The following is a 19,075-nucleotide window of genomic DNA, read 5'->3' as shown; positions in this document are numbered from 1 at the left end:
ATGCCCACGACCTGGTTGGATTCCGACTGCAAGATTCAAGCAGTGGGATGTGACCCCGTTGCCCTAGCATTGACCTTTTGCTTACCTGTCCAACGTCTTCTCTCCGCTCTGCAACGTGCCGGCTAGCGCAGAGCAGAGCTTGCGTGTCAGTAGTGACATTTCTGTGCAAGCCTCTGTGAGGCCTGCACAGAAATAGGACAAACCGCGATTTTAATACGGCGAGAGTTTTTACATGGTCAAATCGCGGCTGTCCATATAGGATTGGAGGAAATTCTGCACGGAATTTCCATCTATGGGCATTGGGCCTTAGGGTTACTTTACAAAGCGACTAGCAACTACTGAGCAATTTATTGCTCAATACCTTGCTGGGTCCCGTACTTATACAAGAGAACTATCACTGAAAATGGCAAATTTAAGCAATTTTTGGGGGGGCTGATAGTTATGCCATGGAAAGCTGTACTAACCTCCATTGATCACAAGTGAAATCACTTTGATTGGTGACATCCATTATTGTTTTTTTTCCAGATCCATATCCAGCTTAGTTATCCATCAAGAATTCAAGACCAAAATATACAGCTTGCAGTCATCTGCACTTGTACCCTTGTACCCATACCTAAATCATACAGCCTGCAGCCATCTACACCTCTACCTATAGTTAATCCATACAGTCTGCAGTTCTCTACACCTGTACCTACACGTAAACCATACAGCCTGCAGTCATGGTCCATATACAGGAGATGTACAGTATAGCTTATACTAGTCGTACATATATAATTATATACAGGAGATGCCCAAATTATGTCAACATGGTCCATATTACTATATACAGGGAGATGTATAACTAAGGCCTCATGTCCACGGGGAAAATCAGGCCTGCTACGGATTCTCCATGGAGAATCTGCAGCGGGTCCCTCCTGCCCCGCAGACATGAGCGCTGAAAATAAGAATAAATCAGAATTAACTCACCTCCCGCACGCTCCGGATCCTTACTTCGCTGCCGCGTCATCTTCTCTGCGTCGCGGCTGGATCTTCTTTCTTCGGCCCGGCGGATGCGCAGGATGACGTCGGTGACGTGCCCCGCGCATGCGCCGGCCCGAAGCAAAATGATCCGGCCGCGACTGAGAGAAGATGGCGCCGCGGCGAAGAGAAGAAACGGAACGGGTGAGTAAAATTTGATTTTTGTCTCCCGCGGATCCGGACGGCTTCCATAGGCTTCAATAGAAGCCCGCGGGAGCCGTCCCCGCGGGAGACCCGCACGAAAATGGAGCATGGTCCAGATTTTTTCATGCTCCATTTTTTTTAAAATCACTTTTATTGACCATCTGCGGGTATTTATCTACCCGCGGGTGGTCAATGCATCCCTATGGGGTGCGGATCCGCGGGCAGGAGAAGAGTTAAAATCTGCTGCGGATTTTAATTCTTCTTTTGCCCATGGACATGAGGCCTTATACCAGCTGTACATATATAATTATGTACAAGAGATACCCAGTACATACCAACATGCTCCATATGCTTATCTACAGAAGATGTATGACTTATATGTACAGCTGGTATAAGTAGATAAGCATATGGAGCATGTTGGTATATACTGGGTATCTCTTGTACATAATTATATATGTACAGCTTGTATATAGTTACAAACAGGACATACCCAGGTTTACTAGCATGGTCCATATCACTATATACAGGGAGCTGTATAACTTAGACCAGCTGTACATATATAATTATATACAAGAGGTACCTGGGTTATACCAGCTAGGTCCATATCACTATATTTAGAATGTATAACTTATACCAGCTGTACATATATAATTATATACAGGAGACACCCAGGGTTCACCAGCATGCTCCATATCCCTATTTGGCCTTGTTTACACGGGCGACAAAGTTGCATTGCTACAATGCTACTAATCACATGTATGTGAAGCCCATGCTTTCCTATGGGTTACTTCACACATGCAATGTTTTGTAGCATACGACAACCCGACACAAAAAACTTGCGGGTCCCATGATATGCCTGCCACTTGTGAGATTTTGTAGCCCATGTTTCCCTATAGAGCCTTCCTCTCTGTTGCATCACATCGCACGAGAATACGATTTTCGTGTGGTGCGATGCAACTTTGACAGTAGGAAATCCTATTACCATAGCCATAACCTAAGCTCTGACTGCAGAACTAAATTTTAAAAAAAGTATACATCACTTTAGAAGTGCTGTCAGCCTAGTCGCATCTTCTCTCCAACACTATTCTCCTTCATCTCTTTTGGCCGGGGATTGAAAAATCCCTGCCTCCTGGAAGTGCTGCCTCTGATTGGCTGACACTTAGCCAATCACAGCCAACGCTCGATGAACCAATCACAGCTATTCATCAAGCGCTGGCTCTGATTGTCTAAGGGTCAGCCAATCACAGTCAGCACTTCCAGGAGGCGGAGATTTTTTCAATCCCCAGCCAGCAGAGATGAAAATCAGTGTTGGGGACCAGGGAGAAGCTGCAGCGGAGCCCCTGACAGCGCTTCTAAGGTGATTTATACTTTAAAAAAATAAAAAATCTTTGCAGCTAGGGCGTATTTTTGGGGTAAGGTTTTTTATTTCAAACTCCCCCCCCCCCCCCCCCGACTATGTAGCACTACAAAATTGCGGTATCACTGCAAGAAGCCACAGTGATATTGCACGATCCAGTGATGCGATATCACTGCAATTTTTCTCGCGCCGATGCCGTGTCAAACGGGCTCATACAAGATATATAAGTTATACATTGGGACTTCTAAAGCAATGGCAGCATTGTCCAAGAATTCTACTTCATGAATCATTGTTTCTTGCATGCAAAGCAGTGGCAATGAAATGGATGGACAGGCAGCCCTCTAGTGTGGCCCAATAGCGTAATATGGTTAATACCACCATCCCCTGTGAGGTTTAATTAAAAAACAGAAAATACCCTGAGATGTTCCCCAAAGTGTGGGATGTGTGGTGCGATTCCCCAGATACAGTATTTTTACAGAACGCTTACAGAATTCTGGTTGTACAGCATGGCGGAAAATTGAGACCATGGGCCCTTCAAAACCCCCATGCTGTCTGTATTAGTATGAGCTTTCTGTCACCTTCGTTGCAAATACAGCCTCCCTTTAAGAGAATGAGTTTTGACCTCAGTTTTTGTCTTTGCTTATTGGGATTTGTCGATACGCAGCTGTACTAATAGTCTTCTCACCATGCTGATAGCGTTGGAACTACATAGGATTGTCTTGGTTGTATGTTCTTCAATAAAACAGCCAAGAAAAGTTTTTTCAGTGGGAAACCTCCTTTAATCATTTGTGGTATAATTATTTGCATACATTTTGTATTTCAGATTTAATAACGTTGCAGTTCGCAGTCACTATTCTGGCCAAGGGCTTTCTATCATCTTCTATTGTATGTTCTTTTCTTTATACTGCTGAACTTTATCCAACTGAGCTCAGGTAAGTGGTACATAACCTACAGTATATAAGATGTCTATTTCCAGACCCTCCCTCACAACAGGGCTGTTCTATTTCTAGCAAAGTAAATCACACATTAACCGCACAATGGGACACAAGTATTGCAAATACTCTGTGTGAATGCCAGACTAGATCTACATAGCGATTTTGGGCGTGAAACACTGATAGATGAGCGCATTCTAATGTGTCCGTATCAGATGAGATTACAACTATGTGTCATCAGTATTTGCTTGTGTAGTGCTTCTATTTTCTACTGGGCAAATACTGATCTGTATTTCCTGCAATAAAAAATAACAAAACAGATGCAGAAATGCAAAATAAATTGGTCATGTTGCATTTTTTAAAACATAGAGGAGTGTTAGATTCTCCTTAGTATATACACAAAGAGGAGTGTTAGATTCTCCTTAGTATATACACAAAGAGGAGTGTTAGATTCTCCTTAGTATATACACAAAGAGGAGTGTTAGATTCTCCTTAGTATATAGACAAAGAGGAGTGTTAGATTCTCCATAGTATATACACAAAGAGGAGTGTTAGATTCTCCTTAGTATATACACAAAGAGGAGTGTTAGAGTTTCCTTAGTATATACACAAAGAGGAGTGTTAGATTCTCCTCAGCATATACACAAAGAGGAGTGTTAGATTCTCCTCAGCATATACACAAAGAGGAGTGTTAGATTCTCCTCAGCATACAGACATAGAGGTGAGGTAGATTCGTCTCAGTATACAGACATAGAGGTGAGGTAGATTCTCCTCAGTATACAGACATAGAGGTGAGGTAGATTCTCCTCAGTATATAGACTAGATTCTCCTCAGTATAACCACAGAGGAGTGTTAAATTCTCCTCAGTATATAGACATAGAGGTGAGGTAGATTCTTCTCAGTATATACATAAAAAAGGAGTGTTAGATTCTCCTCATTATATATACAAAAGGAGTGTTAGATTCTCCTCAGTATATACGCAAAGAGGAGTGTTAGATTCTCATCGGTATATACACAAAGAGAAGTGTTAGATTATCCTCATTATATACACAAAGAGGAGTGTTAGATTCTTCTCAGTATATACACAAAAAGGAGTATTAGATTCTCCCCAGTATATACATAAAGAGAAGTGTTCGATTCTCCTCAATATATACACAAAGAGGAGTGTTAGATTCTCCTCATTATATACACATAGAGGAGTGTTAGATTCTCCTTAGTATATACACAAAGAGGAGTGTTAGATTCTCCTTAGTATATACACAAAGAGGAGTGTTAGATTCTCCTCAGTATATAGACATAGAGGTGAGGTAGATTCTCCTCAGTATACAGACATAGAGGTGAGGTAGATTCTCCTCAGTACATAGACTAGATTCTCCTCAGTATAAACACAGAGGAATGTTAAATTCTCCTCAGTATATAGACATAGAGGTGAGGTAGATTCTCCTCAGTATATACACAAAAAGGAGTGTTAGATTCTCCTCATTATATACACAAAAAAGAGTGTTAGATTCTCCTCAGTATATATGCAAAGAGACGTGTTAGATTCTCCTCATTATATACACAAAGAGGAGTGTTAGATTCTTCTCAGTATATACACAAAAAGGAGTATTAGATTCTCCCCAGTATATACATAAAGAGAAGTGTTTGATTCTCCTCAATATATACACAAAGAGGAGTGTTAGATTCTCCTCATTATATACAAATAGAGGAGTGTTAGATTCTCCTTAGTATATACACAAAGAGGAGTGTTAGATTCTCCAAAGTATACAGACATAGAGGTGAGGTAGCTTCTCCTCAGTATATAGACTAGATTCCCCTCAGTATAAACACATAGAGGAGTGTTAAATTTTCCTCAGTATATAGACATAGAGGTGAGGTAGATTCTCCTCAGTATATACGCAAAGAAGAGTATTAGATTCTCCCCATTATATACACAAAGAGGAGTGTTAGATTCTCCTCAGTGTATAGACAGAGAGGTGAGGTTGATTCTCCTCAGTGTATAGACAGAGAGGTGAGGTTGATTCTCCTCAGTGTATAGACAGAGAGGGGAGGTTGATTCTCCTCAGTGTATAGACATAGAGGGCAGGTTGATTCTCCTCAGTGTATAGACAGAGAGGGGAGGTTGATTCTCCTCAGTGTATAGACAGAGAGGGGAGGTTGATTCTCCTCAGTGTATAGACAGAGAGGTGAGGTTGATTCTCCTCAGTGTATAGACAGAGAGGTGAGGTTGATTCTCCTCAGCGTATAGACAGAGAGGTGAGGTTGATTCTCCTCAGTGTATAGACAGAGAAGGGAGGTTGATTCTCCTCAGTGTATAGACATAGAGGGCAGGTTGATTCTCCTCAGTGTATAGACAGAGAGGGGAGGTTGATTCTCCTCAATGTATAGACAGAGAAGGGAGGTTGATTCTCCTCAGTGTATAGACAGAGAGGGGAGGTTGATTCTCCTCAGTGTATAGACAGAGAGGGGAGGTTGATTCTCCTCAGTGTATAGACAGAGAGGGGAGGTTGATTCTCCTCAGTGTATAGACAGAGAGGGGAGGTTGATTCTCCTCAGTGTATAGACAGAGAGGGGAGGTTGATTCTCCTCAGTGTATAGACAGAGAGGGGAGGTTGATTCTCCTCAGTGTATTGACAGAGAGGGGAGGTAGATTCTCCTCAGTGTATAGACAGAGAGGGGAGGTAGATTCTCCTCAGTGTATAGACAGAGAGGGGAGGTAGATTCTCCTCAGTGTATAGACAGAGAGGGGAGGTAGATTCTCCTCAGTGTATAGACAGAGAGGGGAGGTAGAATCTCCTCAGTGTATAGACAGAGAGGGGAGGTAGATTCTCCTCAGTGTATAGACAGAGAGGGGAGGTAGATTCTCTTCAGTGTATAGACAGAGAGGGGAGGTAGATTCTCCTCAGTGTATAGACAGAGAGGGGAGGTAGATTCTTCTCTGTGTATAGACAGAGAGGGGAGGTAGATTCTTCTCTGTGTATATACTGAGAAGAATCTAACACTCCTTTCTGTGTATATATTGAGGAGAATCTGGTATATTCTCCTCAGTATATACACATTGGGGTGAGGGAGATTCTCCTTGGTTTCTATTTAGGACCTAAAGAATGCTCATGCCAAATTTCACACCTGTACGACTTTGGGAAGTAACATAACATAGGGGGTCACTTACTTTTGCACTCAGAATTGAATAATCAAGTTGCGACCCCTTTACTTTTCCTATTTAGGACCTAAAGAATGGGTGTGCCAAAATTTAACTTTTGTATGACACCGGGAAGTCAGTCAGGGCTTCCGCCTTTATATATTTAGATACATAGATTTTTATTAGCTCTAAATTACGGTCCACAAAACGCTGACCGAATATGGAGCTAAAATACACTTGTCTGAAAGCAGCCATATACTGAGAGATTGCATTAATTAATTACTGTGCATCAGTGTAATGTGAAAATCATTCATTGCTATATAAGAGACCTTTCACACAGGCAAAATCTTTCGTCATTCTGCACCAAAATCCGCAAGTCTCACTTTGGATTTAGATGCGGAATTGCCAGCAGAAGTAAGTTATTTTCAATTCACATCTAAATCCACACAGAGCCGTGCGAATTTTGGTACAGAATTTATCAACGTGCGCTGTTGATAGTGGAATAAGTCCTCCCATGTGAAAGGTCCTTAAATGGAAGTAGTTCTGGGAATTAATGCTGTGAGTCAGAACCCTAGTGGGGCGACACATGGAAGCATATAGGATATTCTTTTTTGCCAGTGTGCCTTAGAAAAAAAATCGCATCTAGCTGCTATATTTTTAGTTCCATGTATTGGATAGAGCGCTGGATTTTAAGCTTTACTCCCTCTATACTTGGACTTTTTGCAGAAATAATGCTACTCTAGTCTATGAAGATTTGTTAAAGATCATAGTAACTCTCACGTCACAAATGGTGATTTATCCTAGAGGAAATGCACCGCAATACATGTGCAGCGTCCGAGGAACTGGCCCCCAGCAGAGGAAACAGCAGGGTAGAGGGGAAAACCTTGTCATGGGGCTCAACCGTCTCCTCCCTATGGGTAGCTCGGGACCCGACCTCGTTACTGACAGGGGGAGATCATGAATAGTAACAGAGGTTACCTGAAGTCGTGTTTGTCACTCGTAACGCCAACATACCATCATGCTCTGCTGTGGATCTCTCTGATGTAATCCTGTAGAATAAAGTAGTCCACACATAGTGTCTGTTCTGGATGAGAATCGTGAACGTTTGGTCCTGCCTGTTTCCTTAACTCTTTTTAGGTAATAGCTAGAGATGAGCGAGCATACTCACTAAGGGCAATTGCTCGAGTGAGTATTGCCCTTAGCGAGTACCTGCCTGCTCGAGAGAAAAGGTTCGGCTGCCGGCTCGGTTGACAGGTGAGTTGTGTGAGTTGTGGCAGTGAGCGGGGGGGGGGGGGGAGAGAGGGAGAGAGATCTCCCCTCCGTTCCTCCCCGCTATCCCCCGCAGCTCCCTGCCCACCGCCAGCAGCCGAACCTTTTTCTTTCGAGCGGGCAGGTACTCGCTAAGGGCAATGCTCGCTCGAGCAATTGCTCTTAGCGAGTATGCTCACTCATCACTAGTAATAACAATATAACAGTCTTTAATTCAAAACACAATTATAATGGTTCAGTGTATCAGTGAGGATTCTCGGGGCATTGCACATCCACAGTCCAAGTTATCGGTCTGATCTCTCTCCTGGTAACATTCACTCAACTGTCAGTCGCTCACGCTTTTCTTGCACTTTGGCTGTTTCTTTCTCTCTCTCCAAACACATGCGGTTCTTGCACGGCTTTTCCCTTGTCCGGGTTCATACACTCCTTGAGTTTAGTGGCTATGGTGAGTATTTCTGGAATGGCTAGGCACACACAGGGACAGAGGATCACCTTTCAGCCTCCTTCATGTCTCACTAACTTTCTGCACCTCCGAAGTCTGGACTCCGGGGCTCTCGGAGCCTAGGACTTTAGAACTCTGTTACTAACACGTGACCACTCTTTTATACTACACACAGGACAAAACGGTACATTTTCCAGACATGGCCAGATATTAACCCTTTCATGCCTGCAAACTCTAATACACCTAACTCTGATTCATTCCACATACAAGACAAACATAAAACATGCATTCTGAGGTGCTGGAGGGGACCCCTAACTCTGGTCCATTACACATGCACCGTAATATTTGCATTGTCCAACACTACTGCATATACCACTTCCACCAAATGAAGGTATAATGAGGACAAAGAAATTGTATTGTGTAGGCCGTAAATCACTCTGGAATGTAGTAATGCCTGCTAATGATGATCCCAATGAGATCACGTAGAAGATGTACTGCTAAATAATGTACATTCTCCTCCCGATGCAAGAGAACAGCCTCTGTGGTTAATGAAAATCTGACCCGTCTCAATGTGGAAAAATGATAGCTTACCTTCAGGGCTATAAAACCTGGGTCTAGACTATGAGATTTTTTGAAGTTTAGCAATATTTAACCCCTACATTATTACCAGATGCTCAACTCATTCCTAATGGGTTTCCTCTACCAGACAGTGGTACCTAACCAGCCACTATATACTTTCAGTGTTTGTCTGCTAGTGGCTGCTTACAGTAACTTCCTATCAGCAACTAGCAGAGTGCCAAAGAAGTAGTAATAAAGTTTTTTTTATTCTATGGCTAAGTCCATTATGGGGACAATACAGTTAAATTCTATGTGCTAATGTGGCTTGCAGTTATGGCTGCAATAGATTCTTCTATAATGGGATAATATACAGTTCCTCCTACTATAAATTATAAGAATATTAGTGGTTACAGCGAGGTTTCTGTACTACAGGTCACGTGCATTTAGACAGGTAATGGATTAGATGACTTCTAATATTCTTTATAATATATGGTGGGAGGTACATTAGCCCTGGTGTCAGTGGGGAAAGGAAACCCCTGCTGCAGTGGATTAGAATGGGAGGACTACTTAGCGGGCCGCTTAGTGCACTGCAGTGGCAGGTTTGGGTGCTGACACTGGGGGAATGTCGAGGAACGGCTCAAAATAGCTGACGGAGTCTCTTTAACTGCTGCAGAGAACCTCTGCTTGAAGAGTAGGCCGAGCAGCTGTAGCCACATGTCCTTATCGTAAATTGTTACACTGCACCTGTATTTGCTGTGGTTTCAAGGGTAGCAAAGCAATTAATGGTAAACTGCATAGGTCACCGCAGCTCTGCTGCATGTGTAATAGCACCCTAATGCCACTCTCACACTGGCATGTGTAAAAATGCCACTTTGTAAATGTGAGGGTGGAGTAGTTCACTTGTCACGGTGGCTCTACCATCTCCCACCCGGAGGGTAACCAGGGTCACGTCCAAGGGGCGCGGGCAGACTATATTAAATAGTAAAAAAGCACAAGTGGATTACCTTAGTTCTTGTCACTCGGGCCGCCACCGTTCTTTACTCTACGGTGATCTCTCCGGAGAATAAATAAGAGTCCATACACGGGGGTGGAATTCAAAAGGCCAAATCGGGAACGGCCGGTAAAGCCGTTTACTGAGGAACTTGAACAAACACTTATATAACAGTCCTCTTTACATCCACCGGTAAATAGTCAGGGTTCAGAACATGTGAAGCGCCAGGGAGAAACAGGGTGACTCACGCAGGCCTAGTTATCTGTGGTTCCCTGGTCCTGGACACCAACTCTTGTGAACCTCCACCAACACTCTACCAGTCCACTCTTACGGATCTTGTAACACTTTCACCTCACACCGCATGGCGGGAAAACTCTCACAGAAGAAGGGGGAAGTAGAAGAAGGGCTTCACGGTATTAGATGGGTTTCCGCTCAGCCTCTTCCATCCCTTCTTGTACTCAGATTGAGGGTGTTTGAATACAGGCCAGGCTCTCTTTCTCTCTCCAAGGACGCAACCACACAGCTGACAGAAAAGACCAGACTACAGCATCGTACACCCACATATATATAACGAGGTCCATTGACAAACAAATAGATACTTTTCCAGACCTAACCCATTCAGTGCTGCAAAGGTGTAATACACATATTCCTACACATAGAAGACAGTGTAACTGTACGCTACACTTGTGAATGTACTTTTAGTGCCATTTGCTTGGCACCCGTGTGGTTCACACCAATAACACATGTACAATGTAGCTTGCTGACAGCAGTTTACTTTTGTCTAGTGTAGAAAAAGTTCTATATTGAAACAATCACAAAAACTACAAAATATTCCTACAGCAACCAATCAGATTGTTTTTCAAAGGTCTCTTGGAAAATGATCGCAGTGACCTAATTATTCACTGAAGACAAATCCTTCACTTTTTTTGGATAAATGTTCAACATATATTTTAACATATGCCTCTCAAGTGATATATATATATATTATCTTTGCAGACAAACTGGAATTGGATTCACTAACATGATGATGAGATTAGGTGCTGTAATTGCACCCGTAGCGATGATGACCAGGGTGTATGTACCATTTCTTCCCCTAGTCATTTTTGGAACGGTACCTATTCTTTGTGGATGGCCTATTTTACGATTGCCAGAAACCCTAAATACCCAGCTGCTGGACACGGTGGAGGAGGTAGAAGCCAGGTGAGTGCTAAAAGAGAACAACATGACTCAGGTGTTAAGTGCCAACATTTCTCCAGACGTATAAATAAAGAAAATGGAACAATGCCTCTGCAGCGCCACCTATTGGATTGCAGCATTCCTGCAAATCAATGTCTGACCCTTTATACTGGGTTATAGAACAATGATTGGGAATTGAAAAGCCAGCCAGAATCCATACACAGACAGCTGTTTGGGGATCCGTGTGCAGTAGGATCCTGGCTTGGCTACTCAGAGGCCTATAGATTCTGGTCTTAGGCCTGTTTCACATGGGCTACAAAATTGCACGATTTTGTAGCGATGTGATAGTGCTACAAAAGGCATGTATGAGAAGCCCATGCATTCCTATGGGTTCTTTCAGGCTACAAAACATCTTTCATACGATGCAATGCAACAGAGAGGAAGACTCCATAGGGAAACATGTGCTACAGAAAAAAAAAATCGCATATCGCGGCTCTATAGAGCATGCCGCAAGTTTGTAGTCTCGCAATGTCGCAGGCTACAAAATATCAGTCGTTTGGAAGAGCCCATTGGAAAACATAGGCTTCTCATACATGCAATTTGTAGCACTCTTGCATTGCGACAAAATCATGTGAAAAATCGCCCATGTGGATGCGGCCCAAGGCCTCTTTCACACAGGCTACAAAATCTTGCTACAAAATGCATGTATGTGAAGCCCATGGTGTCCAATGGGTTATTTCAGGCTACAAAACCTCTCATCTGAAAGAACCCATTGGAAACCATGGGCTTCACATACATGGGTTTTTTAGCGAGAATTTGTAGCTCAGCAGCGCCACCTATGCAGGAATGCTGCCATCCAATAGGTGGCACTGCAAAGGTGCAGAGGAGAAGACTCACCGGAGATGACAGTGCTCCTTAGGTGATGTAGTTTTGTTTGTTTTTTTGCTGCAGCTAGGCCTTAGTTTAGGCCTTTTACAGTAGGATTTCCTACTGTAAAAGTTGCATCGCACTGCACGAAAACCCACTTATTTATAGCAAAGTGCCAATATGTCAGGGGGTGGGGCTTATCGCGACATACGATTTTTACCTCAGTCGTCATAAAAACAACAGGGCTATTTCAAAATAGACAGGGAGGAACGCCCTGTTTTTTTCTCCTAGCTGTAGCATTGGAGTACCATTGGTGCAGATTTTGACTGGAAATCAGCTGCGTATCAGCAGGTGATTTCATACTATGCGGCGCTCCCCCTCACCTCCTCCGAAGGCTTCCTGCTGTCAGCACTCCTCGGGTTCTGGTTCTGTAGTGGCCGCACCTGACCAGGCCCCTGGGAAACGGAAGCTGGGGAGTGTTGGAAGTAGGAAGCCTCCAGAGGAGGTGAGGGGGAGTGCCGTATAGTATGAAGTCAGCTGCGAATATGCAACTGATTTCTTGTTTACACCCATAGCAATAGTGTGGATTTTGACTGTATTTTTAATGCAGAAATTCCGCAGCATTTCCACCATGTGTAAACCTACCCTGACTCCACTTGAGGTATGCTGCTGAGCCTCAGGAGTAATGGTGTCCCCCACAGTGGCCCTCAGGAGTAATGGTGTCCCCCACAGTGGTGCTCAGGAGTAATGGTGTCCCCCGACAGTAGCAATATTAACCCCACAGTAGCCACAGTAATAATAACCACCTCAGTAGTAATATTAACCCCACAGTAGCTCCAGTAATAACAGTAATCCCCTCAGCAGCCCTAGTAGTAATAGTAACCCCTCTCAGCAGCCCTAGTAGTAAGGCCTCCCTCACACAGGGCGTTTTGTACAGCGTTTAGCGCTGCCTTTTCAGCCCAGCGCTAAGAGCTGTACAACACTCCCATTCATTTTAATGGGACTGCTCACACAGGGCTGAAAACACAGCACCTTCCAACGCTGCGCTTTGACAGCGATGCATGTTCTATTTTGGGGCGTTTTCAGCCCTGCGTCGCCCATTGAAATGAATGGGCAGCGGTTTCAGCACTGCTGAAAACGCGGCAACACTTGGTGCCGCGTTTTTGGCAGCGTTAACTGCTCTCCAATTTTCGGGGTGAGGGCTTGCAATAGAAGCCCTACCCCAAAAATCAGTCCCAGCTAGGCTAGAGGGGGAAAAAAAAGTAATACTCACCTAGCCGCTGCAGTCCAGGTTGCGGCCACTGTTCTCTGCCGCTGATCCGGGCTTCCTCTGCACTCCCATGTCTGCGCCGGCAAGCTCTGATTGGCTGAGACAGTCAATGAAGGGCTGTGATTGGGCATCGAGCCAGCGCCGCCAACCAATCACAGCAATCTATTGTTGGAGGTGGGGTTCTCAAACCTGGCCTACGGCAATAGACTTGGGAGTGCAGAGGAAGCCCATATCAGCCACAGAGACCAGCGGCCGCGACCTGGACTGCAGTGGCTAGGTGAGTATTACTTTTTTTTTTTCTTTTCAGCATCCTTGGCTGCGTTTTTAGCCGAGCTGAAAACGCAGCCAAAACGCTGGCATAAAATATGCCAGCGCTGCTGAAACGGGGCGGAATCTGCAGAAAACGCTGCGTTTCTGCAAACGCCCTGTGTGAGGGAGGCCTAATAGTAACCCCTCTCAGCAGCCCCAGTAGTAATATTAACTCCTTCAGTAGCCCCGTGTAGTAATTGCACCCCCCCAACCCATATACTTACCTCCTCCTTGCAGTCAGTACAGCTCCTCCTCTTCTCGATGATGATCCCGAGTGCACAGTGCCGTCAGTATGTGCACTGGAATGTTTCCTCCCTGGTCCTCTCCTGCGGAGCTAAGGAGGAGAGGACTCAAGGGAGGAGGATCCCAGATGCACACTGACGTCAGTGTGTTCCGGGATCAGCGCTGCTGCATGATTACCAGCGGGGGGCTGCGGCTCCTCAGCCGGTAATCACTATTGTGGTGAGCGTCCGACAGCGTTGCCTGGGAGCAGGGAGGGCTCTGCGTGCTGCCTCTGGCATGGATGCCATAGGTTTGCCTCCACTGGTATAGAGCATGCCATGATTTTGTAGTCTCCGGCTACAAAATATTGCTTGTATGGAATAAGCCATAGGAAAGCATGGGCTCTACATACAGGAGATTTGTAGCACTGTCGCATTGCAATAAAATCACAGGATAAAATCGCCTGTGTGGATGCAGCCTAAAGAGAAACAATACCCTTCCTGACCCACAAGCAGGACACACATGGGTGTACACAAAAGAAGCCTTTTACCTTCTCATCAAAATTCTTATTTTGAAGGTTGTGTGCCCAGTATGCAAATATACCATCTGAAGCCAAAGAGCCCCAGTGCATCACAGCTAAAACCCATCCTCTCCTCCTGCTTATCGCCTTCACATGTGTATTGATGTCATCGCTGGTCGCACTGAAATCTCACAAATGTGCTGTGTGCCCCGCCAGCTGTGTCTTCCCCACCCATGCACAGTTAAGCGAGGTATACACCCCATGACTTCTCCAGTGCCCTATAGTTCAGTCCTTAAATAATACAAATTTGAGAATATATTCATATTCCCACATGACCTCATCAAAGACCTCTGGGGGAACGCAGTTTTTTTTTTCTTTCACTTTACTTTCCATGGTAGCTCTGTCATTCATAGGACCACCAATTACAGGTGCAAACAGTCTCTTTGGTGACATTAGTGACTGGCAAAGCTGATATGGGTCTTCTAAGAGTGGGGGGGGACGGAGGTGGGCATCTGGCATTGAATTCAGTGGGAGCTGTGCCTGCACTACCCAACCGGAATGCTGCAGAACAGGCAGTGCTATCTGCTTCCGGCACTGGCAGCGGTTCTGGGAATCCTGAGCGGCAGAACCCAGTTGATCCCTCTGGTGATCTACGTCCAGTTCAGTGGAGCCAAGGTCTGGTGTTGTGGTTGTAATACATACCGTAGGTTCTGCTGTATTATAACCGGCTGAAATTGGCTTTTCATAGTAATTAATAAATGGAATGAGCAAAGAATCTGTGAAACATTGGAACTTCTTTACTACTTTAATTTTCTTGGATCCTGCAAAACAATTGACACTCATTGTAATCAGATGTGTAATATTTCCAGACTTGTAAGCTTACGACTAAAACCAGATGACGCCACAAACTTTACAGTCAAGATTTACTTGTTCTCTGCTTTCAGAGGCCAGAATGCCACCATGGAAAAGAAGAAGGACCGGGAATACGGCACCAAGCTTTAATCCATGTCGCAGAATTCTAGTTTCAGAAAGCCGAGTGTGAGACCCGAGGAGTCGGTCCGGAGACACATCTTTTCTTTGAACCATTGCCTCCTTTAGACTGGTGTCACACGAATGTATTTCTGAAGCGTTCTGCCTAATAAGCAGCACACTCTATTTTCATGCGAATTTGCACAGGGAAAAAGCACATTTGAACTAATTACCCTAAATGCCTATTTCAATCAATGGCAGCGTGGTTGTATGGCTTTTTTTTTTTGCACACACAAATGCGCACGATTTGCACACACATAAAAAGTACAGTAAAACACCCACGAGTGCACAACTATGCAACACGGTGAAAATACGCAGCGCAATGTAAATGCACTTACACATGTGTAACACCGGCCTAAGGTCAGTGTCGTATGGGTGATGTAATCATGCGATGCGAGAATGTATAGAAACGTAGATTTATGGTTTCCTTCACATCTGCGAAGTCTTCACTCATGTTGCGTGAAAAAAAAATTGCGGCGTGTCCTATCTTTCTGCGTTTTGCTTTTTTAAAAATCACTCATGTTTCCCTATAGTCATAGAGCCTTCGTTTTAGCGCATCACAACGCACAAATTTGCAGTATAGAAGTACTGCAATGCATTATCATAGCGATCAGAGCTTTTATGGTTCAAGTTTCCCACAGGGACATAAAAAATTAAAATAAATAAGGACAGTGGATAAAAAAAAACTTTTTTGTGTTCTTTCCTCTATTTGTATAAAAAAAATGTTAACCTCTTATGCACATGGCTCTGTTTTTGTCATAACTTTTTATTTATTCATCGACGTCTCTGTACGAGGGCTTGTTTTTTTGCGGGACGAGTTGTATTTTCCAATGGAACTATTTAATGTACCAGATAATGTACTGAAAAACGTAAAAAGAATTCTAAGTAGAGTGAAATGGAAAAAACGCGAAATTCCGCCATCTTTGGGTGGGTCTTTTTTCTATGGCGTGTACACTGCAACACAAGTGACCTGATAACTTTGGGTCAGTACAATACCAGATTTTATATCGTTTTTTTTTTGCTGTACTACATGTGTTTATTTTCAAAGCTAATTAATTTTCTGCCGCCATCTTCTGGCCGCCATAACCTTTTTTATTTTTTCATCGACGTAGCTGTGCGAGGGCTCAGTTTTTGTGGTACGTCCTGTAGTTTCCGTTGGTACCTTTCTGAAGTACATACGTCTTTTTAATACATTTTATCTTGGAAACGGAGTTTTATTGTTTTTTCTTAAACTTTTTTTTATTACCTTTTTATTTATTTTTTAATAATTAGTGAAACTTTTTAAAACTTATTTTTACTTTTTTTTCTTAAGTCCCAGAGGGAACATGAACATACAATGCTCCGATTGCTCCTGCAGTATAATAGAATACCTGTCCGATTGCAGTATGATGTAATGCTTTGGCATTACATCAAACCAGCCCAAGGGGCCTTTCAGAAGGTCCCCAGCTGCGACGACACCCATATTGTCATCATGGGGGGGTCCGCACCCTTTCATTGCAAATAGTGCAGAGGGGCGGAGAGGAGGCGGAGAGGGGATGGAGAGGAGGCAGAGAGGGGGCAAGAGCTCAGTTCCTGCTCCTGGCTCTTCCATCCTCCCCACTCCTGCAGATGAGGATGACGTATATCGGCTCGGCGTGAAAACCGAGTCGATATACGGTCGTCTGAATCCACCCTCAGGCTGTGCTATGGTGCACATATATGGGGTCCGCTAGGCAGTGCCGCTAATAGCTGCAGTCCAACTTTTTTCTGTATCCTTCATGGGAACTATCTGCACCAAATGCATTATATTGGAGGCAGCCATATATGCAGTAGTATATGTGTAAGCACCCATAAAGGCAAGCAGGTCACAGCGGTCCTTCTACATAAGGTACAGGGAGATGGAGCTCTTATAAATGAGTTCCATCTATTCCAGTTCTCCCATTTGCAGTAGCAACAATCCAGTGTAATGTACTACAGCGCCCCCCGCTGGTGGGTGCCCTTCGAGATCATAAACACAAAAAGTGCATGTCCAATACTGCCATTTCCCCCTCCACACTGCTTCTCACTTATATTTTCGTTAGTTGCGACACTCGGACGAGGTGGAGCTGCGCACGCTGGACATTAGGTGATATTTGTAGGTCTTGCTGAGGCTGGACATCCAGTATTTAAGCAGTTTTACATTGTCCTCCTCTGATGCTCCCAGAATGCCCAGCAGCTTCTGTGTCTCCTCTTTGGGGCAACTGTCCACTTTGGTAAACTTGAACAGTAATTTACTAAAATGTAAATAAATATATACATCATTAATTAGTATTAAAAGCCATGACATCTTTGGGGGTGACATACAGAAGCGAAAGTGTAACATTTTTAGGCCGGCTTCACACGCGTGTAGTTATGCACGCAATACGCAGAGAGTAGAACCCATTGATTTCAATTGGATCATTCACAATTCTGTATTTTCACACGCATTTCGGTCACACAAGAAAAGAAAAGGTCCCCCTGAAGTTAATGCGAGGGTATGCAAATGCATGTGCAATATGCAAGAAGATGCATGAAACTCTGCGTAATCCCACTGAAAAAAAACAAAAACACGCATCTAGAACTAAATTAGCCATTTCAATCGTTGCATCTGGTTGCCGCGTGTAAATGTACATGCCTTGCAAAAAGTATAGTAAAGCATTGTTGGTTCCTCAAAAATGCCATACTCATTCACACACAAATGATTTTTTTCCCATTAATGCCCATAAAAATCGATATTCTGCTAACCCTTTTTATTCCTTTTCTTCCCCTTATAAAGCTGGCCTGAAGAATTTTTCAAAGATGGGTCCCATGATGCACTACTGTCTCTCTCTCCTCAACGTGCGCGCTCCCGATGACGCCAGTCACATAATTGGAGGACCGGCGTCATAATGAAGACGCACGCTGTCATGAGGAGAGCGATATCGGGCTGTGAGTAACAGCCCGATGTAGCTCTCCCCCTCCAGGAGTCCCTTCACTGCTTTGAATGGAGCCGGCAGCCACCCAGCCCCATTCAAAGTAATGGGAAAGCAGGGAGAGCAGGGAGAGCAGTGCGATCTCCTGCTACTGCTCTGACAGCTGTAGCAGGAGATTCCTTCATCTCCCCAGCATGTCCCCTCATCACTAGACACTGGGACACTGTTGTCACAGTGTCCAGTGATGAAGGGACATGCTAGGGAGATGAAGGAATCTCCTGCTACAGCTGTCAGAGCAGTAGCAGGAGATCGTGTTCTTTAGCATTAACACAAAACATGCCCCCCCACACACACACATCCCCCCCACAGTGTCTCCCCCAAAGTGCCACTCCCCCCCACACACACATGCCCCCTCCCAGTGTCCCCCACACACACATGCCCCCCCTCCAAAGTGTCCCCATACACATGCCACCCAACAGTGCCTCCCCCCCAGTGCCCCCTCCAAAGTGCCCCTCAACTCACAGTGCCCCCCACACACATGCCTCCCCCAGTGCCCCCCCAAAAGCTCCCCTCCCCTCACACATGCCCCCTTCCACAGAGTCACCTCCACAGTGCCCCCCCAAAGTGCCCCCCCCCCACATACATGCTGCCCAACAGAGCCTCCCCCCACAGTGTCCCCCCCAGTGTGCCTCCAAAGTGCCCCCCACACATGCCCCCCAAAAGTGCCCCTCCCTCCAAAGTGTCCCCCCACACACACTTGCTGCCTAACAGTGACTCCCCCCACAGTGCCCCCTCCAAAAGGCACCTCCCCCCACAGTGCCCCCCACACACATGCCCCCTTCCAGTGTACCCCGCACACACATGCCCCACAGTTGTGGTAGGGGATTCTTTCATCCCAGCGGGGAGTCCCCTCATCGCTGAACA

The 19,075-nt window shown here is 44.8% G+C and overlaps 1 protein-coding gene across 2 annotated transcripts in view; it reads left to right on the top strand.

The window, feature by feature from the left end:
- The window catches only part of LOC136582122 (solute carrier family 22 member 6-B-like), a 55,703-nt gene extending 37,367 nt beyond the window's left edge, over positions 1-18,336 (top strand). For both annotated transcript variants that reach the window (XM_066582935.1, XM_066582934.1), the window contains exons 9-11: positions 3,342-3,450; positions 10,846-11,049; positions 15,158-18,336. In XM_066582935.1, coding sequence (XP_066439032.1) covers positions 3,342-3,450; positions 10,846-11,049; positions 15,158-15,215 — 371 coding nt within the window. In that variant the 3' untranslated portion in view covers positions 15,216-18,336. The remainder of the gene's footprint in view (positions 1-3,341; positions 3,451-10,845; positions 11,050-15,157) is intronic.
- The last annotated feature ends 739 nt before the right edge of the window (positions 18,337-19,075 follow it).

The sequence above is a fragment of the Eleutherodactylus coqui genome, chromosome 11, assembly GCF_035609145.1.
Source record: "Eleutherodactylus coqui strain aEleCoq1 chromosome 11, aEleCoq1.hap1, whole genome shotgun sequence".
Taxonomy (NCBI): domain Eukaryota; kingdom Metazoa; phylum Chordata; class Amphibia; order Anura; family Eleutherodactylidae; genus Eleutherodactylus; species Eleutherodactylus coqui.
Note: the sequence above shows the minus strand (reverse complement) of the source record. Positions and strands in the feature narration are given on the sequence as shown.